General features: G+C 34.4%; 5 protein-coding genes across 6 annotated transcripts in view; 3 read left to right on the top strand and 2 right to left on the bottom strand.

The window, feature by feature from the left end:
- The window catches only part of LOC118281875 (serine/threonine-protein kinase SIK2), a 37,964-nt gene extending 32,260 nt beyond the window's left edge, over positions 1-5,704 (bottom strand). Inside the window, exon 1 of the mRNA XM_035602644.2 lies at positions 4,995-5,704. Within this exon, the coding sequence (XP_035458537.2) occupies positions 4,995-5,120 (126 nt within the window). The 5' untranslated portion in view covers positions 5,121-5,704. The remainder of the gene's footprint in view (positions 1-4,994) is intronic.
- A 1,025-nt stretch (positions 5,705-6,729) lies between these two features.
- LOC118281877 (N-alpha-acetyltransferase 30) lies at positions 6,730-8,395 on the top strand. Its single transcript, XM_035602646.2, has 2 exons — positions 6,730-7,797; positions 7,927-8,395. The coding sequence occupies exons 1-2, from the start codon at positions 7,075-7,077 to the stop codon at positions 8,089-8,091; spliced, it is 888 nt and encodes a 295-aa protein (XP_035458539.2). The 5' UTR covers positions 6,730-7,074; the 3' UTR covers positions 8,092-8,395.
- Positions 8,396-8,649: 254 nt separating this feature from the next.
- Positions 8,650-10,455, bottom strand: LOC118281876 (NEDD8-activating enzyme E1 regulatory subunit). Its single transcript, XM_035602645.2, has one exon. The coding sequence runs from the start codon at positions 10,290-10,292 to the stop codon at positions 8,685-8,687; it is 1,608 nt and encodes a 535-aa protein (XP_035458538.2). The 5' UTR covers positions 10,293-10,455; the 3' UTR covers positions 8,650-8,684.
- A 296-nt stretch (positions 10,456-10,751) lies between these two features.
- Positions 10,752-20,860, top strand: LOC118281874 (transmembrane protein 185B). 2 transcript variants are annotated; one of them, XM_035602642.2, is made up of 7 exons: positions 10,752-10,958; positions 11,036-11,212; positions 12,329-12,536; positions 13,338-13,467; positions 14,670-14,800; positions 15,565-15,688; positions 17,525-20,860. In XM_035602642.2, exons 1-7 carry the CDS (start codon positions 10,909-10,911, stop codon positions 17,779-17,781), a joined length of 1,077 nt encoding a protein of 358 aa, XP_035458535.1. In that variant the 5' UTR covers positions 10,752-10,908; the 3' UTR covers positions 17,782-20,860. The 2 variants fall into 2 exon arrangements, with proteins under 2 accessions (XP_035458535.1, XP_035458534.1); XM_035602641.2 differs by having other exon boundaries at positions 10,766-10,958; positions 13,338-13,473.
- A 526-nt stretch (positions 20,861-21,386) lies between these two features.
- Positions 21,387-27,731, top strand: part of LOC118281873 (uncharacterized) — a 13,612-nt gene continuing 7,267 nt past the window's right edge. Inside the window, exons 1-6 of the mRNA XM_035602640.2 lie at positions 21,387-21,981; positions 23,448-23,689; positions 23,859-23,991; positions 26,032-26,162; positions 26,500-26,747; positions 27,034-27,150. Coding sequence (XP_035458533.2) covers positions 21,766-21,981; positions 23,448-23,689; positions 23,859-23,991; positions 26,032-26,162; positions 26,500-26,747; positions 27,034-27,150 — 1,087 coding nt within the window. The 5' untranslated portion in view covers positions 21,387-21,765. The remainder of the gene's footprint in view (positions 21,982-23,447; positions 23,690-23,858; positions 23,992-26,031; positions 26,163-26,499; positions 26,748-27,033; positions 27,151-27,731) is intronic.

Raw genomic sequence — 27,731 nt, 5'->3', positions numbered from 1 at the left:
GTCCACAAAAATAGACAGAGTATTTTCCTTCTTGAAGAGTAGTCCAAATACCTACATGGGTAACACTAACAGTATTATAAAAGGTTCCCAAAATTCAGGAGCATATACGAAAATGAATCACGTATTTTAGTACCTAAGCAGAAGCCCAAGCTTCGGCCAAATTCAGGGACGTTAAGCCCTTCAGCCACAATCAACAAGTCTAGACGACGATCAATATACTCGCCAAAGCGGGACAGCATACGTGGGAGTAAGATAGATAATATTCATTTTCTCCTCTACAATCCTTAGCAAGGGTGTAAGGAAAATTCGCAAAATGCTGTGCGGTAATAAGAGTCTTTTGATAAACGTTGTGAATAGAAGATAACATTTCACAAGGTAGACAAAAATACAGTAGGCGGACATGAACAGCGAAAATGTAAATTAAGATAAAGCCAGTGGGTGTGATATAAAATTAATTTATGGAATATTTAAATGACATCTTAAAACAACAGAGACAAACTTGTGTTGTTCGAGATAAACCATCCTACACTTGAACAATTTTAATATTTGTCTGTTTTTATAACTGTATCTTAATAGTAAGTTGTATTCAATAGCTTACACAGTTTAGAAGACGTAAATCTAAATAGTGGGAAATTGTTCCGTTACAGTCTTCCACCTACGCATTTCAAAACAATGGACGCAAGAGTAGGCAACTCCTAGTAAATGTAGTACGCTGCACGAAGCGACGCCGACGTCGGGGAGCGTAGTACCCTCCATTCTAGTGCCCCCCTTCCATCATGTCGTCCGGACCACTACAGACAACTTTTTCAAGGATGAAAACGGAAGACATCACATAGAGCATTCAGTTTAGCAGCAGTTTTGTTACTTCCATATTACATTGCTTATGTCCAAGTAGACACTAAAACTATTTCTACTAGTTCTTGACACATAATAGGTACTGTACCTAATAGAAACATAAATATTGCCACAGGAACAATTGAAACACTTTAACAAATACGTCACTAGATATAAGTACATCAATTAAAGAGATTTGTACCTAACGTACAATTTTATTACCACCATTTTCAATTCAAAATGAACTATTGACGTCATGACAGGAGATAACTACTTATCGAGAGCAAACAAACACGCGTGTCTCCACGTTATCATGGTGAATTATCTGTTGATAAACTGATCCTAGTGCGAGTAGTTTCAACATAGAAGTAGTTTAATGTGCAATCACGTATGAAAAAATATAAAGAGAAAGTTTCCAAACTAAAGACGGAGAAGACGACGAGGGTGACCGCCAGACTGCAAAGTGTAGATAACAACCAGCTACTGACGCAGAGTTCCAAAATAGATAACGCATTTGCGTCAAGCGCACATTTTTCAAGCAGTGTAAACGGAGCGCGTGCCATGCTATATGATTTCCTGGCAAAATATTCGCCAGACTTGTACCGATCACGCATCTCCTTGATGATCGCGCTTTCTTTATTTTACCAAGCGCAACGCAACGCAATGATTCAAACTGTCTAGGCACACATCGTTTATCAATTTTACACCACGACTACGATGAATTGTTTGTGTGGCATTTGCGTTAACTGGCTGGCGTATTCATATTGAGACGTCAAAGACATACATAAAGAAACGCATAATCTACCTACCTAGTCATTAGTAAAGGTGATTAAATATTCAAGAATACAATGAACGTAGGTCGCTAATGTTAAAGCATATGAATGAAATGTTTCCCAACACGAGCTATGAAACCGATGACTACGCGTTTGGAGCGCCGAATGTCTGGCCGTCACCTTGGTGTTAACGGCTCACACTGAAAAAAGTAAAATAATAAAAACAACACGATGCGTGCACCAGAGCAAGGTCGATGCCGTGGTATTTCTGGACGCGGCAGCCCGCCGCCGACGCTCGTTTCGACCTCATCCAACCGACTACGCTGAATCACTGATTGATAGCTGCGTTCCTCGAAACATAATGTTTCGCCAACTTTTTCAAATTACTTTTTTGGCGCTTTGTTTACATTTACGCCGGCTTGCAGCGCCGCTTGCACATTTACTTGAAAGTTAGGAAGAGTTATGTTTTAATTGTAGAAGTTGAATCTATAGAGGAGAGATGATTCAAGGAATCTCAAAGCTAACAAGCTCTACCTACATCAGGTTTATTTTCAAAAAGTTTCCTAAAGTCCAATCGACTGAGTAACAGATCTCACTAATATTGTAAACATTAAACAAGATTTACGGTATACAAGCTTGTTTAAGGTAACCATACAGCAAATCAGTACAGTAGCGAAGGCCGAGGGCGTTCATTCTGTTATTTCGGTGCATTCATTCAACGTCGCGTCCTCGTAAGTCACTTTCTGCGATGCGTCATGTTCACCGTCGATTCTAAACAAAAGTCTTTATTTATATTCCGCATTAGCTATAACAAGAACCCTGAAATCGATGTAATCGCCAGTTAAAAAGTCGTTCATAAACGCAGTCCGTGCGCCGTGAGTCATTCACAACGACGACGATGTACAGTATTCGGCCAATGACCCACTTCGGTGCCATAGACTCGTACGACTGTAAGTAGCCTTTTATACCTGGTGGCTATTGAAATAGTTATTTCTTCAGTTAACGATTGAAACGTTTGGCTTCAGTAACGTGTACCCATTTCACTTCGATGATTATTAGACGAAAGTAATATTGATCAAATTAAGTATCTGAAACATTTTGTTGTATCTTTCCGAATCTTAGTTCCTTCACGTACTTAGTAAGTTTTCAATTTAAAAACAAAACTAGTAAAAAATATTTTTAGTTATTTGACTCTATAAATGTATTCTCCCCAATTAGACTTTATATGATATGAATTTTACAATAATCGCTGTATCAAATGCAATTTATTATTTATGCTCTTATTTTACTGTAATCCTTCTATCAAACTTTCAAGTTCAACGTTTCAACGTTAAGAGACTTCTCTAAACTAATCATTTATATTCTATATAGATAGGTAGGTAAAATGCAATCTACGTTCACCGTATCTACTACAAACATACTTCAGTTTGAAGTTTACAAATAGAAAATGACCTTTACAGCGACATTTTGCTCCTATACACTCTTGAGCAATATTACTTTTAGAGTTCCATTATTTCTTTGAAATTCGAAGTGGATTCGGTGCTTTTTGCAGGACCATGAGTGCGATAATGGGCGTGCCAACTCGAGTCCAAAGATTTTAGGAACGAGAATCATGAGTGGGTCTACTCCACAATGACTGGGTTACCAGCCGACCGACCGGTCGCTGACACTTAAGAAGTCTCAATCGTCGATTCTATATCCCACCCGGTTGCTATACTTCCAACAACTGTAGGACGTTGGCACACATTTGTTTCTCTAACTGCTTAGATATTAATTATATTGTAAAATTAATGCTACAATGAACGTGTCTCAATCAATATATAAAGTTCAATTTCCGTTAGCGAAGTCTTATGAAGTTAAACAAACCACTAGAACAATGATGTTGTCGTAGTAAACTTAAATAAAAACTTATACATACGGCTTACAAACGTGACTAATATGATGAGGGTTTCTAATAATTTTGGCGACTATTGAACTCGTATTGAAGAGAAGGTTATGTACCTACACACATTTTTTGTAGGTAAGGTAAGGACCTCTATTAACTATGTAATTCCTAGCATTATGATTAAGATCATAGAGTTCAGATTTCCACGAAAGGTGTGCTATCGAGTCTGACACATCCCGAGGTGATAATTATTTAGATAAGAGCGAGTCCAAGAAATCTTTTCGACGCATCATCGTGCTGCTACTTACTAGTTAATTGATTTACAGAAAATCGTCTGATACGACTGCGAAGAATGCATAAACACAAATACCTAATTGGACCAACACGGTCTAATCTAGATGTGTATCGTTAACTTAACAGTGTTCTTCGAATGGGACTTTATTTCTTCAATGAGATTTTTCTTACCGATTTTCATGAAAATCAACGAAACCTGCCTGTCTTTTACTCTTCAAATGCGGGAATGAAGAAAAGTATGGCCTTCAAAAAGCTTGAATTTTAAATAGGCTTACGCAACATGTGAAATATTTTTCGATACAAAAAGCCTTGCACAGAGGTCTGCGAAATCTCCATTTTGGGTCATTTTGTAAGTTGGTCATTTTAGGACTATACTTATAGTTGTTTTTACACCTAGTTATCTATTGTGATTGTGTCAAGTTTTCGCTTAGGTTACTTTCTCTTCGTACCTAAAGAACCGCATAAATTAAGGCCAGTCAGGCTAGTTGGAAAAAACAACGGACTTGCGATTATGCATAACTAATGAGTTATTGATTAATTAGGTATTTTCACTATAACTACTTTTTGTTACTTCGTTTTATGGCTCATTAAGATGCAACAGCTGAACCAATAAGGCCATTTAGAAATTCTGATGGAATAACGAAACAATATGAGTTAACCCAATTGCGTGTTTTGGAAAATATTTAGGTACTGGACAAATGTAAATTTCGACGGCTATTCTAAAATATGAGAGTTATATTGAACAAGACTTAAATTAATTCATCCCACACAATGTAATGTTAACCCTTGAATTATAAATGGATCCTTTTTCTGTTACATTAATAAACAATAAAGTTTGGCCTTACAAAAGCCAGTGTTTTGTAAAGATTAAGCTTATTCGGGAAGGTGCTCGTGTTAATGACATCAATTTTTATCTGAAACTAGTAAGCTGATAAGTATGCACGTTTTTTATTAGCTCGATTTGTTTGTTTTACGTACGTACGTAGGTATATTAATGAAAACATGGATTTCCCCACGTTTAGCTTTGTTCTAACATTACGTTAATGGGTTATTTTCGACGATTTTAAAAACTACCCACGCTGTTTCTTGTACGTACCTACTACGGGCCTACCTATTTATGGTCCTGGTTTACCAAATTAAGTAGATTTTATTTTACGTTTTCTTTCTTTAATTAATGTTATAAATGAGAAAACAACAGATTTCCTTACCTCAGTCTTCGTTATTCGATGTCGTGCTAACTTAACGACGGCAAAATTTCCCTTGCCAATGGTCCTCTCGATGTCATAAAAACCCACCCTAATGGGGGTTTTCGCAGGACGTTCACGGTCCGCCATTGTTGATTATATTATAATCATCAAATTCCAAATGGATTTTCCAGCACTTTGGAGGATTTATTGAAAATCATCCGTAACACTTTTTTGTTTATATCCATCGAAGGCAGTCATTTACCTACGCACACTAAAATTACTGTAAGTAATCAAGCACACAACATTGAACGAATGTATAATCCCTTAATACGTCATTCAATTAATAAATACATGCATGTTTTGATTGCGAATATTACGTTAATCGTTACTCCCTAGTAGAGTAAATCGTATCAAAGACACTACATAACGTGGTCCGTATAAATAAACAACACAATATCAGATTGACTGTAAGAACAGCTTAGGTAATCACACACTGAATAGTTACTGTTCTGTATTAGCACGTCTTATATTTTGTATACAAAAATTATTTACAATTAATAGAAAATCGCGCAGAGGCGGCGTGCGCGTATAACACGCTTGGAGCACCACGTCACGCCGCCGCCTCACCGGCTGTCAACCGGGTACTGAACTCGAGTCTCGAGTCGATCGAGTCGAGTACTCGTACAACTAGAACCAAGCACACCACCTACCGCGGCGGTACACGCGCGCGCTTTCAGTCGCCCGCCAGCCATGTTGATTCTCTTCATGACGTCAGCAAAGCGTTCGCGTTGGGCGCTAAGTCGAACTCTACAATTTATCAATAAATGTGTATTGATACAAATCATGCCTCTGATTTTGTTAAAAAGTATCAATTGTCAAAGACTAATATTTATGTTTCACCTGAGTAACTTACAGTTCGCTTAGCCACATAAATAAGTAGTAGTCGAACTACTTTTGTTGTAGGTAGGTAGGTATGTAGATGCGTACTTAAGTACCTACCTATATTTTTAAACTCCTCTAAGCCATTGTCAGGTGAGTGATTTACCTGCTGGAATCATTGGTACTCACACCATTCGCATCCAAAAAAGGTTTTTAACTCGTTGAATCATTTTAAGTAGTTAAGTATATCAATTTGACCGTTAAGTTTTCCTCAATAGTGCGTTAAATTTTGTAGTTGGATTAACTATTATTGATACCGTTTTTGTAAATAAGATTAGATAATATTATAAAATGAGATCACATAACGATGTTTAAATGAAGAATGGGAATAGAAAGCAGATGGTAGTAAATTCAACTGTGCGAACGATTGACAGACATTGATTTTGTATGTTTTATTTATTGTTTAACCTTTACAGTATATTAGTTGCTAGATATACCTACCTTGGTTACCTTTTAGGCAAAGTAGGTAGGTAAGTAACTTTAAATCGCTGTTCTGCTTCTTAAAAATACAAAAGTGAAACTCAATCTTAAAATTACCTTATTGTTAGGCTTTATGGCCGTTTATTTTAGGAATACGTTACAGATAATTTTAGTTTTCCACTAAATTACTAAGATTTATGGAAAGTTTACACAAATAAAAATACGGCAATGATTTTATTATTATAGTAACATTGTGTTTTATTTGGTAACACCAAGTACCGTTTCAGGTATAGATTTGTGTTACATTTTAAGCTTTAAAAATATCTCTTTCTTTATCTGATTACTTGCATTTTCTGTAAGAAAATTACAATGCCCAACTCCTAACCAACTACAGTTTCGTGATACTGTAATGCGACTGATATTTTTTTGCAATGTGATTGTGGAAGGCATTGGATATAAATTAAAAATTTCGTATATTTTCAAGAAGTATTTTCAGAATTCTTATTTACCGTAAAATTATTTTACTTCTATTTATCTATTTTATCGTAAGAACGCACAGAGATACAGTCAGATCATCTTTTTATTGGAGCTGTTGCTTTTATACTTACCAAGATGTCGGTGATACTCTTCTACAATTTTGACAAGGAAAAGATGTATGTATTGTCGTGAAAGCTTATGTGAAATTTATATGAGCTTACAGTCATTTGAGTGTGTAAATATTTATAGTTAGAATAACGTTAATATGAATCAACTAACCGAAGAAAATATTCAGAGTATGAAGTGCAGTCAGAAGGGCACGAATATGAAAAACAAAAGTAAAAAGGCCAAAGATCCTGAAAATCCAGATGAAATAAGTATATCTAATCAAGAGAATTTAAGCGACTCTTTAGCCAATACTCTTCATATAAATAACATCAATAGAAACCTAACCAATGGGACTAGTGATTATCCAAATGGAAGCCCTGAGAGTCGGAAGCACGAATCGGAAAGCCAAGATGATGTTCCAATTGAAGTCAGTGAAGACGTGAACGATGTAAATAGTGTACAGTGTAGTGATGGAACATGTAACCGTGAAAGCATAGACGCGCCTGCCCCCATAGCAGACAGGTGTACTTTTGATGATGCGTTAGGAAGCCTCGAAAATGTCAGTAAAGAGGAGCAACAGCCTGATGATGAAATTGAAATTATTTCATATGAATCTGAGCTTCAAATGCCAGAGATAATGAGACTTATACAAAAAGATTTGTCAGAACCCTACTCCATCTATACATATAGATATTTTATACATAACTGGCCTAAGCTTTGCTTCTTGGCAACTCACGAAGGGAAGTGCATTGGTGCCATCGTTTGTAAGTTAGATATGCATCGTAATGTAGTGAAAAGAGGCTACATTGCTATGTTAGCCGTCGATGAGAAATATAGGAAGAGGAAGATTGGGTCTAGACTGGTTCGAAAAGCAATACAGGTATGTAGTCGTAAGTCAATATAGAAGAGCCCTCAGTTTATATTTTATGCTTATTCTAATCAAATCCCAAATTCCAATAGCATTATTTCAAGGTTGTCTCAATAAGAATACTTATTCTTTCTGTTACAGGCAATGATACACGACAGTGCGGATGAAGTAGTTTTAGAAACGGAAATCACAAATAAACCAGCACTGAAGCTGTATGAGAATCTCGGCTTTGTTCGGGACAAACGCTTATTTCGATATTATCTTAATGGTGTAGATGCATTACGGTTGAAGTTATGGCTTAGGTGAAATAAGTAGGTATCTGAGAAATTCTCAATGTTGTGTTACATACTTCTGGAGGCCATGCTGTCTTAAGCATATTTAAAGCAGATTACTCTTGTTATATGGTGTAACCTTCTATTGCCATCCATGAGGATTTAGCCAAATGTATAGTTTGTTTCAATTATTTTTAGTCATGTGATATGTTTTATTTAATTTATGTGTTGAAATTGTTAATGAAAATATTTTCACCAATTCTTTTATATTTTGACTGTAAGATTTTAAAGTGGTTATTGTCCAATCTAAATACACAACTTTGAAGAATTATATTGTAGTCACTGTTTAATTTATATTTTTCACCCTGCAATGTTGGTTTTTATCACAAATCAATGTCTTGTTTTACATACTAACTTGACTATAATAAGTAGACATTTGTATCTACTTAACTTTTATGTACTGTTAAATAAATAATATGAAATCCTTGAATTCATAGTAAAGTATTTGAATAATAGCACTTATTCAATTTTATTTTTACCCTATCAAAACATGTAGTGCTAACATTACATAAACATGAAATGAAATCCCATATTGTTTACAAATAATTTATTAAAGTGAGTATTCATTTAAAATGTAAATGTAGCAGTGTTGGTAGAAGCAGCATCATATATAAATGTATTGTTCACTGGTTTATATTGTTTAGTTACGATTTTAATGGCCTCGTGAGCCACACAACCACCTAAAAATGCTGACACACTGTGTACTTCTGCTCCACCATATCTACACATTTCATGGACATGATCATCTTTAGGGAAAGGAGCACAGGATACATCACTGAGGAGTTTAGTGACACAAGCTTTTAATTTAGCACTGTCACTCTCAGGTTCCCAATCACCTGGAGCTCTACAGTGTTCCGATGCAAACATTTCAGCAGCTCTTAATAACACATAATGTACCATCATCACATCAGGCTCCTCTAAATGTCTGGCTATGTAAGAAGCCACTGAACTAGTTAGTTGGTACTCTGAAGCTATACTGGACCCACTAATAAGATGCAAGTCATGGGCATGCCTACAGAACAATTTAACATCAGCCTCACTGATGTTGTCACAATGTAATTGGGCAACAATTTGTTGCACTTTTCTATACACTATTTCAGCATCCATTGCAGCTTGAGTTCTGTAAAGATTCTGTAATTTGATGTAGTGGTCTGTTGATGCAGTCATGTCTGGTAACACACCTTTCACAGGCAGCTTGCCTTTACCTTCACCCTCAACAAATCCTCTCAATGCAGAGCACATTATCCAAAAAGGGGTGCTATCCTTTGTTAAGTTAGTAGCAGCACTGCAGTACAACAATTCTTGACTCTTTACAGGTAAATATGTTGGCATTAGTGCAGTGTTAACTGCTCTTATGGCTTCTTCAAAATTTTCTTCATTGATTGGTACATCATTTTCATCCCTTCTAATAAATTCACCAATAATAGATTTCACCTCATTCTTCTCTTTTCTACTCATTGGCCAACGATTTTGATTACTGGCTTGCCATTTTTGCACAGCTTTGTAGATTATTACAATCCATGGTATGTGGCCATGGTCCTTCAGATCAACATTATCTATATCAAAACTGTCCAAATAATCTGCTAAGGATTGGAATGGTGCATCCAGCCTCAAATCAGTTTGTTCATTATCCGGATGAGTTTCAATGACTGCATGTTCCTTCATTTGAATCCTGAAAGATCCTAAAAATCCAACTGATCTACACAGGATTAAGGGGACATTTATGTTCCATAAATGTTGAGCTAGATCCTGAATAGTTTTTTCTCCAAGAGATGTAGCTATAACTACACTAAAAGCTTTGAAGAAATCAGGGTTTTCTCTAAGAATTTGATCTGTAGGCTCTTGAACTGCATGCCCTCGGACAGCCGGGTTTAATTCTAGTAACAATCGCAGAGCCTCTGTACCTCTATTCAAGTCCTTACTGGAACATTCCAAGAAGAAATTGCTTCCAATATCCTCATCACTGACTGCTTTATCGTCAACTATAGTAATAGCACCAACTCCAGGCAATACTATAGATTTTAATATTTCAGTACCTAAGGCTGTAGCGTTAATTAAACAAATATGTCCATGTTCAAGCGCAGATTGACCATGATCTCCCCACAGCCGGAGTTGCCGGTCATATTGTTTAGTTTTTTCACTTTGTTCCGGTGATTTTGGTGAGGGTGAAGCCATGTTATTGAATAATTATCAAAGATAAGAAGCTGTTTTAGTGAAATGAAACTAAAATACGAATAATATCTACCACTTAACGAAATTAATTACTTGCATTGACTGCCTTAATATTTTTGCAAAAAGGAACCTTTCGAATCAATCAACACTGTCAATGTCAATAATTACCAAAAACTTCTTTTGACATTGACATCAATTACGAATTGTCATCCGTGCATTTCCCATGCGTTTTGAATAGTTAGTGATGTACCTTGAACTACTAGTGGACCTGGGACCTATGTTTACATTTTATGTATTTCTTATCTGATTAAATAAAATCTGCCTTGTAAACTATTTAGAAGAATGATTGGTTGTTTCTAGCTAAATATTAAAATAAATAACTCCTAGTTCCAAAATTTTATTAGTCCATATCGAATTTAATCATGTTATCGAGAATATCAGAATCATTGAATGACATAACTGCATCACTTTTAATTATCTGTGAATAATGCCTGTGCAGCTGATAAAATAGAATGGCTCTTGTGTTGTGATTTGTGAGATTATCTATCGAATAAATCAAAATTTTTCAGTCATCAAGACTTGTTTTTATGTGAAATGTTAAAAACATTTAACGTTCCATATGTGTATGGAAATGAATTTACAAACTTTATTTCAGGATTTTAATCCTAGGTAATGTAAAGTTATTTTGTATGTTATTGAGACAGTATGTGATAATTTGTTCTAATTATTGTTTTTGTTGTTTCCAGCAAATTCGTGGTTCACAGCTGTTTGCTAATATTTACTGCATTGTTAGCTTTAAAGTTAGATAATTCGATAACATGGTCGTACTGGGCAGTGTTTACTCCAATATGGGTGTGGAAATTTCTTGTGGTTCTTGGTGCTACAGTTGGCACATATGTTTGGTGGCAATACCCTCACTTCAGGTGAGTACACTTGTGCTTAGGATTGATGTGAAATTTCTATAAACAAACCACAATGGTAAGACTACATCTGGCCGCAGTGAATAACTCTTTTTATACTTAGTTACTTTTGCTGTTAGTCAAAACTGAGACTATGCAGAGTTATGTTACAAAATAGAATGAGAAAGAGAACAGGACTGCGGCTACACATGACGGTGTCTATGAGATGTAACTCGACCCTTTGATGTGTTTATAAACATTTTCATCAATCTTCTCATAGTTATAAATTTAATATAGTTACTATTTATTATTTATTATTCTGCTACATTTAATATGTTTCTTATATTCTTGACCCACAAAGACCTTATTTCATTTAATTTGGATTTGTGACGGTAATATAACAAACTGTTATGACTGGTCAACTGGCAAACTTATCTTGTTTTTTTAAAGTATCAATGACTAATGAGGCAATCAATTTGTGACTGAAACACTAAATGTCAATGTTAGTTCTATACATAAAAAAGGTAGAAAGCAAACAACTAACAAGTATAGAGAAATAATAAAAAAAATCGTAATTGAAGAACGGAAAAGTTTAAAAATATATTCCAAAGATAAATACTCTGACACAGTTTAACATAACACTCAATGCTGATAATTATCTAATGGAATTCTGTAATATGTGACCTCTTATGATCATTTATAATTCATTAATAAGACATTAAGTTTTTTGGTTATTAACTATTTTATATTTGATGGACAATTTTCTTATGTTATAACATCAAACTCTTTAATATTAAGATAAACCAATATATTTTCATGAATTGACAAATTATATTATTTTATGTATGTAGCCATAATCTATTTTATTCTTCCTGCCCTTATGCCAAGCTACCCAATGCCAGAGCAAAAAGTCCTATATTCCATTCTGCTCTATCAATGTCATGCCATCACAATCTCCTTTCTCTTTCACACCATTATTTATAAAATCTATCCTTCTATCTTTTATTAAGTTGTAACTCGTTTTATCCTTCCACATTTAAATTCATCACACATAAGCATTACTTCCCTATGTTATTATTTGCATTCTGTTTACATAAAAGTTAAATAAATAAGTCATGTTAATCAGTTCCTTTTTTCCAGGTTGGAGGGTGAAGCATACATTCATTACAAAGCTATGCTGATAAGTCTTGCCATTCACTTAATACTGCTTATGTTTGAGCTGCTGGTATGCGACCAGTTGACCACCAGTCGCCATGTGTGGATACTGGTGTTTATACCACTTATCTTTATAAGCATAGTTTCCATTGCCATCTGTATATGGTCTGTGAAACATGATCGCAGCTATGAGGTTTGTATACATTAAGTCTATAATATAACAATATTGTATATAATAATATCTAACTACAAAGCCTATTTAAATAAGTCTATAATCATTCAAAAGCTATCTTTCCGAGACCCTGAAAAATTAGTATTAGGACTTACTGGAACAAACTTCTATAAAATTGTATGCAAGTTCAGTTTGAATGCTACTTCCTCATGTAAATCAAGATTATTATTATTCCTTTAGAGTCCATGTAAGATGGATTCTTGATGCAATTGCGACATTGATTAAGTAGTGTAACAGAAAATAATACATTCTGCGTTAGGCAATAATCTGTATGAACTTGTTGACCTTCCTATCTACTATCTAGTATTGGTTGGTAAATAATGCATCTATCTTACAGTAGAGCTAAAGTCCAATCAATGTTTAATGCAATAATTTTACATATATGGTTATTTACAGAAACATAACATACACCTTGTTACCAAATTTTTTTTATTGAAATTAAATTATTCTCAAAAACTTAATAAATGAAAAAAGATATAATCATAGCTAATCAAAAACAAGAGAGTCAGATACCTACACTTTTCTGTAGTTAAGTATGTTAAATGTTACTGGTGCCTCAAATAGGGCACTATTCCTTAGCCTATGTACAGACAGAGTACAAAGTAAAGTTATATCTCCTGCATAGTGGGCTAGTCTAGTTAGAGAGACTGGCCACCGCGTTATATCGATCGGGAGATTTATTTATTTTTATTCTGATCTGCAATTATTACTTATTAATGAAACTTCAAAACTAGAGTTCTATTAAAAAATTCCTTGTTACAGTTGGAACTATTTTGTGCTGTAAATATACTCCAGTTCATATTCCTGGCACTGAAGCTGGATGAGTTTATCAGTTGGTCGTGGGAGGTTGTGTTTGTACCGCTGTGGATACTGATGTGCCTCAGTCTTGTAGGTGAGTGTATGTATGGCTTTATTCATATTTCATTTTAGTTGTGTAGATTAGAACTTTAGTTTATTATCCTTTAGATTAAAGTTTTTTGCCAATATCCAGATACTTTAATTACAGCTTTCATTGACTTAATATATATTACATTTATTTCATAGGATCACATGATAATCCTTTAATCTCTCGTATTCCGTATATAAGATACAAAGAAGAAAGAGTATGACACATTCTGTTATACCAAGTTACATATCAAGGGTTAAAGTACACCCATAGATTATGGTCAGTTGTATTTCTTTACTCTACTTGTATTTTTTAACAGAAACATAGGCTATTTTCAAATACCAATACCGCTATAATTTTCTTCTTCTTGACCTGATTACCAAACACGAAAACTCAACAAGTTTGTGACCTCAGTCAACAAAGCAGTTATAATTATATACAGTGACACATTAAAAACCTGATCTTGATGTTTTCTCGAGTACCACTATAATGATGTGGAAGCTGACGATTATTCAAATGACTTGATACACTGACCTAGATATGTAGATGATACTATGATAGGTAGGAACAGTATAGTAGTAAAACGATAATAAGATTACCAGGTAATCTGATAATGTTCTGATAGTGCTAATCCAGCTTAGGTAAATGTTCCTTGATATATTCATATGATAGAAAACTGTTTATACATACATGTGTATTTAAGCATTAACAGAAATAATAATAATTCTTAAAATTTATTTAAGATCACAACCATCAATTTAGCTTATAACGAACAATAGAACTTACAACCGCTCCAATTGCGCATTGTGCTAATATTTGTTACCCAATTTTCCTTGTGAATTTTCCGTTTACAGCCCATAAATAGAACAAATTAGAATATAATTATCAGTATATTTGTACATCATCATTTTATATATTATGCAGTACCTATAACATAACGTTGCCTTTAATTAACAGAAAAGATGGCTAAAATGCCCATTTGTATAACCCACTTTTATTCAATCTTCAATTATGTTAAGAGTGTCATGTAGTTGCCATCCACGGGGCATAATTCCCGACTCCCTGCTGTTATTACTGAGAATTTTTCGTAATTATATATTGAAACCCTAATAGAAATTATTTTGCTAACCCGGAAAAATCTTGTTATACTTCGGTAGTTACAAGGGCGATTTTTTAAATTAAATTAATAAAATATTTTCCTTCCGCAGGGGTCCTATACAGTATAATATTCGCTGGGATCCTACTCCGGACTCCAGAGGTGAACATACAACAGCGGCGTACTAGCTTTAACTCAGCTCTAGCGTACACGTTCACAGTCATACCTATATTGGTGTTTCAGGTTTGTACTCTTTTTTTTATTAAGACTCTCGACAATTCAAACCTTCAATAATTCGAACCTCTAAGTAATTCAGTTATCACAAGGTCCCTAGAAAATCCCTTTATATTTCGAACAAAATCAACACATTTTTGTGCGTTTTAAAAGATAATTTTGGCATTTAGAAACAGAGATGATGGTAAAATCAACGTTATTTATATTTCCTCAAATTAATAGACCTTATTGCATAAGGTTTTGTTATGAATTTAAATGTTCCAATAGAATGAGTCATGTAACTCAGACAGAATATGTTATTGAAGTACATAATATTGATAAACAAGTACTTAGTACTTATGTATTATGTATTTTGTTAATTAGTCACGTCGGAAAGTTATTGTATTCTTCCTTTGTTTGTCACTTACCGCTAAAATTAGTCGAATACAATTATTGGCTGTTGATAAAACTTTAAACATACAAATAACTTCGCATAAACAAAACAATATTTGGAAAATTGTTTATTGGCTAAAAGAAAATTGTGGAAGAACCGAATGAACCCCCTTTTTTGAAATCATTCATTGATTTTAGGGAGTGTCAAATCGAAAATCCCCTTATAACACTTGAAACCCTTACAGTCGTATTAGGCTATTTAAAATAGACAAGTTTTTAAATTAAAATGTATCTTGTATTATACGCAAAAATCTTTAAACAGAGAGGAGTGGAAGGGAGGCCTTTGCCCTGCAGTGGGACGATCATGGCTGTAATCTAAATCTAAACCTTGTATTATACAGGTGCTATTAACAAACAAGTTGGACGATGGCCTGCCGCTCACGTACACGGTGGTGGTCAGCCCGCTGTTCGTCAGCTACGCCACGCTCATCATCATGTCGTTCAGCTCCAAAGGAGGCAATAAATGTAAGGACCTTTACAATGTCTAAATAATAGTATTACAGTTGAACCTCAAATGTAAATTCATCATAATAGATTTTTAACTTTATGACAAAGGAAGTAGGTTGAAAATCTGTCTGGCAATTATAAATTATATATATATTTTTGTAATCGTTTGTAATTTATTAGTCCAATGTAAATGTTGAAAAACACATTGATCATTCAGATATTGATACCGATAGCATGGTGTTGTCGTCTTTAAGAAGAGAACGTCAAAATCTCTATAAAAACCAATTGCTGTTCCTTAGTCTCGTTAAAACTAGAGATCGACTGATTGTGGTCTTAAATTATTTGTGGAAGTCCAGGTAAAGATGAATCGCGTTTGAGGCGGTACGAAGTTTGCCGAGTCAGCTAGTAACAAATATGTTTTCTAATCCTAATTATAAAAATATCACTTTTAGTATTAATACCTAAAATATAATGTTTTTATACACGATAAACCTTTCGCCTTAATTAATTACGCTACCGGTATATAGCGTGAGCGGTACTACTAGCAGTTTTCACTACATTAACTGTTTGCTGATGAAAATGTTTATTATAATGAGTTCAAACTAAGTTCACCTTTTAATTATACAAATTATATAGGGAGATCTACCTATAGTTTAGTATAAATGACTACCTTGAGGTTAGAAGTGGCAGAGTTCGTGTCGGTACACAATGGCGTTGCGTTTGGCTTCCACCAATCATATTCGTTGGTACACATAGCTTAGCACTAGTAGAAATGGACTCAGCTAAGCAATGTTTTTTATATGGAAAGATGCGTGCTATAGATGGCTTCCCTACTATCGATACGTCGCATACTCGAGCTGCGCATCTTACTCGCACAGCTACTTTGTGGCGGCGCATCTTCATAGCACATCTTACTCGCGCAGCTACATAGCTTAGTATCAGTGAAAACGGTCACATAGTTTCACAGCTCAACTATTACATCTTCGTAGCATTACTACATAGCACATCTCTGGTGGAAAAGCACCGTGATACCCAGTTAACACAGACGTTAGTAGACCCAAGTCAAATTTTCAGCGATATTCAATCCCTTTGCTTCAAAAATTCGTTACTCTCATGACTTTTTTATCGCATTAGATTAGCGTTTTATCAGATCTTGATCAAGAGGGTCGTTAATCCCACACTTGACCTCTCTTCAAGTGAAACGAAAAGGGCCTAAAATCTCTGACCATGAGAGTAAGGCATCAGAGTAGATTAACTTAATATATTAAGCGCTCAAACTGTTGTGTTGCATTGTCATCTACTACGCAGTTGGCTAATCTATTTGAGACTGACCGTAATAGTTTCGATCAAGAGAAGATCAAAGTAATAGGTAATGTAATTAAGACCTGTCCCGTTTGTTTTCTCATATCGTCCTACATTTTACGATAAATTCGGTTAAATAATTTTATTTAATGTACTTCAGAAAAGTGGTTTTTGTTTCTACAACAATTTTGTAGGTAGCAAGTACTCGATGACTAATTTTGCAAGCCTTGACCGATACGCTTCGTTCGTTTTATTGATTGAACTATTTCTGTCGTCAATAACTCGCCGGTTCGTTTTATAGTGGGATGGATTGAAGATTTAAAGTTAATAAAATCGACATTTTATGTCTTGGAGGGTTACCTATATCTTGAACATTAATTTAATGTCTAAAATGTTCTATTGGTGAAGATAAGGTTTGCTTAACGAGATCGCGATCTTGAATCCCTGAATTCTTAAGTACTATTTAGAAGTGTTAGAAGATAGATAGCCTCAGTCCACACATTTATTTCTTAAAAAATATGCATGTTACATTGATTCAAATGTTTTTTCCAGGGTGGTTCGGTATCAGGAAAGACTTCTGTCAGTTCCTTCTCTCAGTATTCCCGCTACTACAAGAGTATGCGAACATTGCGTACAATAACAACGTGAACCGCGGCGCCAACGTGGTGCCCAGCGAGCCCCCCGAACCTTACCGCGACGACGAAACACAGAAGAAAGTAAAAGAAAGCAAAAAATCGCAGAAGAATCAAAAGAAAAACGAAATAATGAAGCCAGTAGTGCCTATTACGAGTATAGACATGCCGGATTGATGTTTATATAGCTTGGTAAGTGCTGAAATGTGTGTTCACTCGTTAGACGATATCTTCTGTATTGATCGGGCTTCGAAATATTACTATGGAGCAATATTAAACATTTGTTAAGTTTGATATTAGGGCTAAGCTACACGTTCCGTGTTTAGGTTAACTTAGTAAAAGGATATTACATTGTGTACATTTTTTATTGTTATTTCTATGTAGGCTAATTCATTGATGTTTATTTTAGTACAGTTTGTTTGTTGCCATGGCAACCGGCCTTATTAAGTTTTATGTCGTTCATATCCCACGAGTTTTTTGTTCACACCAAATAGTAATTGTTCTTGCTTATTAAATTAAGGTTCTTAATAGACAATACCATATTATATCAATGAATTATTTTGGTATAGTGAAATATTTTGGCATGTTTATATTGAAAGTGATAAAATTTTAAAGTATTTTGTAGGAGTACCTGTGAATGAATTAATCTCTTATTTAATGAAGTGGCTTTAGTATTAACCTGACAGGTAATGGTGATAATTGTTAGTCATATCAAAATAAGCAATCTTGCTGTGTAGGTAGTAGTTTGGTTGGTCATCGTCACATGCTACTAACCAAGAACTAAAATCAATTCATTCTTTGCCATTATTTTTAGACGCTAAAATTTAAATGTCTCAACATGGACGTAAGAGAGGCGGCTTATTTATTTTCAAATCATGTGCTTAGTGAAATTTTTGTAGGTTAAAAATTGTATTGAATTGGGCAAAATATGACGGAACATTTTCGGGTTTGCTTTGCTCTTGTTGTGTATAAATCATTAAATGAAGATTGATTGTAAAACTCGACTAGTTTGTGAGAAAAAGTTATAAAAAAAAAAATATTTGTCTTCGAAACAAAATGATCGATTTTATCTGTGGGTACGGCCCATTAGCGTATTTTTCAGTAGCTAATTCTTAATAGAAAATGTTAAAAAAGTGTTCCATTTTTGAAATCGTAATTAATGCTGTTGCATGGTAATTGGTATCTTCTACACATGAATATTAGGCCCGTGCATAAAGGCTATATAGCTCATTAACCTGCTCCAATTTATTCAATGGATTTTGCACTTTATAAATAAACTATAAGGTTGAAAGTAATTTGACAGTGTGTAGGTTGATCTGTTGATATCTGTACAATATGTAACTGCATTACATAATAGAATGTTTCAGAATTTTTAATAGAAAAAATAGCTTATCTCGAATGACAATTTTCTGGAGTGTGTCTATGTCTTACAACTTATACAAATTCTGCAAACTTAGCTCAATTTAAACAGATTTAAAGTATTTTCTTAGCTCACAATTGTATGTCAGTGTGACTTAATATATTGTGTATAACTGTCAATATAGACTTGTGTCGAAACATAATAATATTGTAGTATTGATTTCTTGTTGATACATGTTAGTGTCAGTAGAATTTTAATACGTATTCAGATGTGACGTTATTATTGTCCCTTTATTGTTCTAAGAACGACAATCGTAGAGTCTTGACATTTTAATTGAGACTGAGGTGTAAAAACTCTTTGTAAGTAGTCTCGATGTCTTAAAAGTTCTCTATGAAAAGTAGGCGATACAAAACGTAGATGAAGGCGATCTCCTGCAAAGAAAAATGAGCCTTAAACGCTTGTAAAGTGTATGTATTATTAAAACATTTTCGTAATGCAAGCGCATGCAATATTGTTTTCTTTAATGAAAAGTGTACAAAGTAATGTAGTTAATTTTACAACACTATTATTCTAATGTTGATGTTTTAACAGTAGATGGACAGGGTTGCTTTTGCGTGCTATGCGGTTAAAATCTTGTCAGACATGTTTAAAATTTCAGATAAGATACAAACAAAAAAAAAATAGGAAATATGTAAACAAAATTAGTATATTTTGGGAGTTCATAATAGTGAAACTAGGGCAAGTATAATAGGTGTGGTTATATAATTAGACAATGTTCAGGAACTAAATTACTCATGGGAGTGACAACATGACAACTTTTAGAATTTACTACTCACGCATGTGAACGATACTGGAGTGTGCGTTACGTGAGAAGAAGCCATTGATGTCACACGAAAAATGCCATAATGTACCTTTCTAGTGGCAATAGTGACACCAAACTCCACGCACGCAAAACTCTATGATTTATTGCCGCGCTTTTATTTATTCAAAATTAGAATGGCTTGCGTGACACGTTGTAACCGAAGAAAAAAGCATTTTAGAGTTAAATCAATATCGATACGAAGTTGTGGTAAAATCGATTATCTAGTTTGCTTTCGATTTATTACATGCAAAAGTTTTTAATAGCCTTTTGGCATGAGGTATCGTGTTTTTATTTACTAAAACTATTACAGTATTCTTAACTTAGGATTTATGTCCCACAAAAAGTTCCCCGTTTAGTGGAAGCGTTGTTGGTCAAAGTACTGAACTTTTTTTTTATAAATTTATGGTTTATTTTGACCTAGATACAAAGTTGTAAGGGTCGACTTGTTCACTGGGTATGTTTAGGATTTGTTGTTCATTTGATATTTTCAAATGTTATGTGTACTAAGTAACTAATGTGTCTACTAAAATTATTATTGTACATATACCTATGTCAAAACATCATAGGAAAATTTATTGCGCCACGAATTGCCTTTAAAAATTATATGCCATCTATGTTTTTAACACAATATTTTCGCCTATTTAGTTAAGCCGAACAAGAAATTAAGAAATTAGCATAATATAACCTTTGCATGTCTGACAAGAGTTACAAGAATTACGTGAACAGTGTACTCGCTTGAAATTTGGTAAAGAAAGGAAATTAGCCATTTGCTAAGATATAAAAATGTCTGTCTTGCCGCGTCTATAAAAATGTAGTACCTATTTTGTAATACATACGTTGTTAGAGTTACATAAAACGTTTAAATATTCAATCTTAATCTGTACAGGGCTATTCTATAAATTATGTTACTGTGATATTCTCTTCCTATGATGTCGCAATACGCAATATCGTTCGAACAATTACCTGAATATTTTGTTAATAAATAATGTTTGTTTATATTGTTTCGCAATTATTAAAAATACTTATCAACTGTACATATTTATGTGTTTTCTTATACTCCCTACTCTTTAAACGATCTTTTGGAAGAACATTTGTATTAACTTGTCCATTCGATTTTAACTAAACAAAGAAACGACAGTCACGAATTGAACACACACGGTATGTTATTACTAAGATTATGAACGTCTAAACTACCAGAAGATTGCATAGGAAAATAAAATATACCCCTTTTTATGGGTTGGTAATGTCAGTAATAAAAATAGGCAATTCTGTGGCAGTCTCATTATGCAATTTTATTGTATTTTTCACCAAGGACGCATTTCGCAACCGATGCTGAACTTTCCTTGACCTGTTGTTTGAAAGCTACTTTTTGCTGGGGCAAGTACTACTTACCTATGCTCTATTTAATACTACCTCATTAGAATCCAGGTTGCTTTTTATAATGCTTCAGAGCTAACTACAAGATGAAGTAGACTACTGATGTAATTTTTTACAGAATATAATATCAACACTGTTGTTAATTTCTTTCTGCGGATGCATAAACATTTTCCCAACTCAATCATACTAAAGGCGCTGATACATTTTCTTCATAGACCTGAGTATGTTCTACTTACAGTGTGTTCCCAACCTTACACCCAATTTATGATGTGAATAGAAACCTTTAACAAGTTTACACAGGAAAGTCTTGAACAATTTCGCTAGTCGTAAATCCAAGGTTGTACACTAATAAAAAGTTTAACGATCGAAATTCGCAAGTTGTCCAGCAAGGGTTTAGACGCTTTGTTGGCAGCACCTCGGTCCTGGCACCGACGTCGCTACACATCGATTTTATACACAATACTATGCAGTGATTCAGTCGTTACCATGATTCCCACCAGCTAGTACGAGCCTTGTAGAACTTTTTTATTTTTATTTTTCGCTAGCAAATATTTTTTTAACAATGTTATCAACTAAAGTGACTAGTAAAAAGTGGATTAGTGAAGAAACTCCTGATGAAGAGGAACTGTTTGCTCATTGTCGCGAGATGGAAATGGTTTGTTTTGCTGTTACTAAAGTGATATTAGACTCTGATAACAAATGGAAGGGTGCACTTGGTAAAAACAATTCGCATTCGCTGTCCAATCGGAATTATATCATGGAATTAGTTAATATACAGGTAAGTTATATATTTATTTTCTTTTCTTTGTAAGTATTTACAAGCATTCGATACTATATAAATGTATTTTTTACCTCTGAAATACTATAGAAGTGACCAGAACATTGACAAAGCAATGCAGAACATAACGTATAATTAATAAGTCCTCTGGTGATATTTGAATTTGAAGAGAATTTAAAATCAGCTCAAGGAAAAACAATGCCAGCCAGGGTTGGCAATGTTTAAAACATTTGTTTTAAACATACGTTTAAAACACTGATTAAAACACTACAAAAGTATGTATCACGTTTAAAACATGATTAAAACTAATTTGTTTTAAACATGTTGAAAACACATAAAAAAAAACTCTATACTTTTACACTCAAGGAATTAAAAACCTAATGGTATATTTTTTTACTAAAGAGTTGGCAACATGGATATTACTAGATGGGATTCCCCTGACTGACAAGCGGTAATGCGGTGAATGAATGTTCATAAAACGCGGGGATTTCCCGGTTCGCTTTTGTTCAGTTAGATAGAAAGAAAGCCAAACGAAATCGATCAATTCATGTTTTGCATGTGTAATGTGGTGGACACGTATTTTTTTACGTAATTGTTTTTGTTCCGTGTTATTAATAAACTATTACAGTGCGTGTATGTGTGATGTGTTATTTGGGAAAAAAATATGATAACAGGGCGGAAGAAAGACCCGCTTTGGCGGAACTTTATAGAAATTCCAGCCTTTTTTTCATTTTATACATATTTACGTGTTTAAAACAAGATTAAAACATGTTTAAAACAAGTCAATTAAAACAGCAGTGAAACATTAATAAAAAACATGTTTTTTTTGTTTTTCAATTAAAACATGATGTTTTTTTCTTTATAAAAAAAACATGTTTTTTTTCCAACCCTGATGCCAGCTGTTTTCATTCATTTCCATTTGTATCTAATCGTTAATCAATAACGGTATCCGTTTACCTAAAGTAGTTTGCAGTATTGTTTCAATTTTAATATTTATTGCAACCTCTATCACTTTAGTATAGAGGTCGTTAGAGTGGCTGTTAACTTTACAGTCTTGGGTTTGAATCCATAACTTTTCTATTTCATTTTATTTTATTTTTGCGTAGAATTAAATTTTATAATGCGACAATGAGTCACTCGCGACAATGATGCTTCGTTGGTCGAGTGGTCTCAAGTGCGACTGCCGGACAAGAGGAGATCGATTCCCGGGTCGGGTAATATATTACTGGGCTTTTTTCGGCTTTTCGAAAATTTCTCAGTGGTAGCACAGAGTCTGGAATTGTGCCCAGTATATGGCAATAGGCTCACCCCCTATTACATGGGACTTAAAACAGAAATTGTGAAAAGTACATTGCATAGCGGCATTACCTACGTGCCGTAATGTGCACCTCTGCATACCCCTTCGGGGATAAAAGGCGTGACGTTGCTTTTTATTTTATAAAGTATTCTTATCTTATTGTTTCCAGGTATTAGATCAAATAATAGAATATTTAACGAAATTAGTGAAATCATTTTACAAATTGAATCCGAAGTTGGCTCGTTTGAAAAAAGACAATGGATTGCTTCTAAGTAAACATGATCATATTTTTGATAAATTGTGTAGCATACGGTTTGTGATGTTGCAAAGTATACATGGACTTATAAACACTATACTGAATACATGTCTCCATCGAGAGGACTCTAGGAAAATGATTGAATCTTGTTTAAGGTGAGAGGTTTTATTACTTTGACTGCACGATCGCCCGTCAGAGCAGTGACTGGGCTACTAACTACTATTACTATTTTATTTGAAACTTTAGATGATTTCGTTTCCGATTGTTTAATCTATCTTTAAATTCTATTTTCACACTGTTTTAAATATTGTTTATATTTTTCAGCTTAGTTGGAATTTACAACGATATGATAGGATTAAGTTACAAGAAATTCGCTGCGAAGTTCAACATCGGAAGCAACTCGTATCCGAACATTATTAGTGAAACAAAGAACTTATCTTTAACGAAAATTGTTCAAGTAAGTATTTAGATTGAACTAGCTATTTCCACGCGGTTTCACCGTTCTGCTCGACACCTCATCGTAGCATGCTGTTATATACCCTATAACCTTCCACCCTACCCCTTTTTTAAGGGGGAAAATCATCCAATGACTTCTCTCGCCAGGGCGAGGCGAGAAGGAGTGTCAGACTCTTACTGACTAAAAACCACCCCGTTCCTACTCCTGCTTGTCGAGCCGGAGCCCCAGTAAACCCGCTAGGTTTTTTTATATTAAATGGGCCGACGTTTGGCCGCTATCTCGTCTGATGGTAAGTGATGATGCGGCCTACAGTGGAGCACGTCTGCCCATAAGCAACCTATTCACTCGGGCTTTGAAGACACCCAGGTTATACCCATCAGGAAACACAGACTCCGGCAAGGAGTTCCACTCCCTAGCAGTTTAGGTTGTCCGCACTCAGCATTTTCGTAACCTACATAGTACCTACCTACTATGATAGCATACTATAGAGCAGCCGTGAGCTGATATCCATAGTCTCATGGCTCCCGCATGAATTTGTATAAACTTTACATATCATTGGAAACTGCGCAGTTACCTCCTAATTTACAAACCCTTCCTGAATAGCAATCGATGTGATTATTCTGAAAACATGATGTTTACCCTTGAACTGGTAGGTATTTTATTGAAACGTTGTAGGCATAGTGTAGGTAGGTATTTCAGAGGCTAGAGGTACGTATAGGCCAGTGCAGATACCTCAAAATATTTTATCTAGGCATATGAAATTTCTAGTATCTATCGAGATCTACTTACTTTCTAAAATAGAAAATTTCATTAATGTACCTATTGTAGAAATCTTGAGATATTGACGTCAGAAAATCGCTATTTTTACTATACACTCACTGACTGAAAAACTCACTCATCAAAAACCTTCCACTTCCAATCCGTATTGACTTGAAATTTGGCATGGAGGGAGGTCTTTAGGTCAAGAAAGGAAAAAATCTGAAAATGTTTAAGTGTGAGTCGGTTTTAAAAATAATGAAGGTGTAAATTCATACCCCTAAGGAACTATGAAAAAAATTATCATATCTTCCAAAGGTCGTACCGACCTAAAATTCTACGAAGGTTTGTATTTAGTCAAAAAATAAAGTAAAATAAGAAAAAAAGAAAATAAACCTTACAAAAATAAATGAAATCACCCAAAACATAAATGTGAAAGGATTTCGATAATATTGGAATGCTTCGACTATAAAACGAAGTGAGATTTAAAAAAGTACCAAGTTTATACACAGACCTTAGTTAAAAATTGATATAACTTTGGCAATTTTAAAAATTAATTATTACTTACTCAATTATTGTTTAGTAGGTTTATAACATTAAGTGTTCAATCGAAAACTTGCCAACTTGTTATATCATTTTTATACTGAGGTCTGTGTATGGAACTTGGTACTTATTTTGAAATCTCATACTTTTATAGGCGAAGCATTCCAATATTATCGAACTTGGCATCCTTTCACATTTATGTTTTGGGTGGGATAAACTTTACATACATTGGAAACTGCGCAGTTACCTCCTAATTTACAAACCCTTCCTGAATAGCAATCGATGTGATTATTCTGAAAACATGATGTTTACCCTTGAACTGGTAGGTATTTTATTCAACCGTTGTAGGTATAATGTACCAAGATATTTCTGAGTCTATGGGTACCTGGATAGTAGGTACCTACTGAGATAATTGTTTGAAAAGTGATAGAATTGTATTTCCTAAAAACTACTTTAAAAATACATTTCTTATGTGTAGAAAAAAAAGTACCTAGCCTCAATTGAACTGGAGCTGCGGAATACCTAGCGGGTTTATCGAAACTCCGGCTTAAAAAGTAGGAGTAGGAATGGGGTGATTTTTAGTCAGTAATTCTGGCACTCCATCTCGCCTCGCCCTCCTCAAAAAAATTCAAAATTTCAAAAAAAAGTCTCAGTTGAAGAAATAAAAATGGGATGTAGACACATTGTTGCTGATCTCTACCTACTTACTTAATGCAACTAACTAAACCTTTCTTACCACAGGTTCTATCAAAAAGTCGTGCAGAAATCAACTGTCAACGCTTAATTAACTGTTTGGTGAAAGTATATCAGCCTGACCACAATTCTGATAACGACTCAAGTTCTAGTTCGGCAGAAAGTCTGGAAATATATCAGTAAGTAAAATAATTATACGATATGACACCATACACGGTTTTTGTTGCGTTATATTTGTTAATTTTGTCCTATAGTGGCGCCAATGAGCTGTAAAGAAAACAGACCTTAAAAAAATGTTGCCTATATATTTTTTATTCATAAACTAGGATGTACTTTTATTTGTCTTCCTGATAACTAACTATTTATGTACAGCTACTACTATTGTTGCAACAATCTAACTAGAAATAATATACAATATTTAACCGACAATATTTTGTGCAAGCAATATTTTCAACCTTAACTTCGTACATATTACATAGAGTCATGTTTATAACAATAACAATTTTTACATTTCAGCACCCTAACGAAGCACATCACCCCGCCAACATCAACGATGTCTCGAAATATGGTTGACAAGCGAAGGGATGCATTCATAGTAAACAAGAAATTAAAGATGAAACAAGCACAGAGTCTCATAGAATTGAAAAACGAACACAATAAACGGCTAAATGAACTTGTGACGACACAGAATTCTGATGCTGAAGTACCTTATATGTCGCTTCTGACCAATGAATACACTTTAGAACATATTTTTAACACCGAAGGTTAGTAAACCACTTTTCTCAGTAAGTATTATATGTATAGGACGGTCGTACTGTCCAACTTTAAATAAATATAGTACTAGGTAAATTAAAGGACTGCACAAACGTTAAAAGTATACCGAAGGCTCATTAGGAGTAGAAACGGGGTGGTTTTTAACAGTAAGAGTCTTACTTACTCCCTCATCAAAACTTTGATTTAATAAAATAAAAAACTTAAATACACATTGTAGATCTTTTTCATGATCTAATACTTTGAATCTGGACACTATAAGAATTTTTCCTGTTTCAGACAATATAAATAGTATACTGCAAAGCGAAGAAATGTACATAGAAATACTTTTAGATACGGTAGCTAACATGTCACCGAACCTGTTGGGACAAAATGGAGTAAAGAAGTTGAAAAATGGTAACAATTCATGGGTTTTCTATTTACATTTACCCTAGTTGTATCTGGGGGCACGGTAGTGCCCCCGCCAATCACGAGTTGAAAAAAGCGCAAGCGCAATCACCAAACCTTTTCTCGAAGCGCTTCGTCGTATTTTTTTTTCATAACTTGAGTTTGGGTTAACCTTTCCAACAATATAATGTGTGGTAGAATTTGTAAACCTCTAAAGTTTCAATTGCATAAGCTAAAGAGATTTTATTGATAAAAAATACCCCGATTTCGTCACTCACTACGGTCACTCAATCTCACTCACATGATCACCGAAGGGGACTTCCTGGGACCTAGAAAAAAATTTGGTATGTAAGCTAGTATTAGTTGACCCAAACAACACTATAAATCCTAAAACTTGGAACTTCAACCCAACAAATTCTACAGCCATAGCTCGTACTGCGTAGTTCGTAGCACGTTGCAGAGATTTTACGCTAATAGGTATGCAAACCTTGGTACGTAACTGGCGAGTTGGCCGCACGGAAAGAGTTTAGAAACATATAGAACTAGATTTTTAAGCTCCTGACGAATAGTAAAAAGTCCGTCAGTTACGC

The sequence above is a fragment of the Spodoptera frugiperda genome, chromosome 6, assembly GCF_023101765.2.
Source record: "Spodoptera frugiperda isolate SF20-4 chromosome 6, AGI-APGP_CSIRO_Sfru_2.0, whole genome shotgun sequence".
Taxonomy (NCBI): Eukaryota; Metazoa; Arthropoda; class Insecta; order Lepidoptera; family Noctuidae; genus Spodoptera; species Spodoptera frugiperda.
The sequence above is the reverse complement of the archived record's forward strand: the minus strand, read 5'-3'. Positions and strand labels throughout refer to the sequence as shown.

Bases quoted from the DNA above. Each gene is read 5' to 3' on its own strand.
- LOC118281877 (XM_035602646.2), top strand. From the start codon at position 7,075: ATGAATCAACTAACCGAAGAAAATATTCAGAGTATGAAGTGCAGTCAG. The intron at 7,798-7,926 runs GTATGTAGTCGT...TTTCTGTTACAG, and splicing joins TGGTTCGAAAAGCAATACAG to GCAATGATACACGACAGTGC.
- LOC118281876 (XM_035602645.2), bottom strand. From the start codon at position 10,292: ATGGCTTCACCCTCACCAAAATCACCGGAACAAAGTGAAAAAACTAAA.
- LOC118281874 (XM_035602641.2), top strand. From the start codon at position 10,909: ATGTGTATGGAAATGAATTTACAAACTTTATTTCAGGATTTTAATCCT. The intron at 13,474-14,669 runs GTATGTATGGCT...TTCCTTCCGCAG, and splicing joins CCTCAGTCTTGTAGGTGAGT to GGGTCCTATACAGTATAATA. The intron at 14,801-15,564 runs GTTTGTACTCTT...TGTATTATACAG, and splicing joins TACCTATATTGGTGTTTCAG to GTGCTATTAACAAACAAGTT.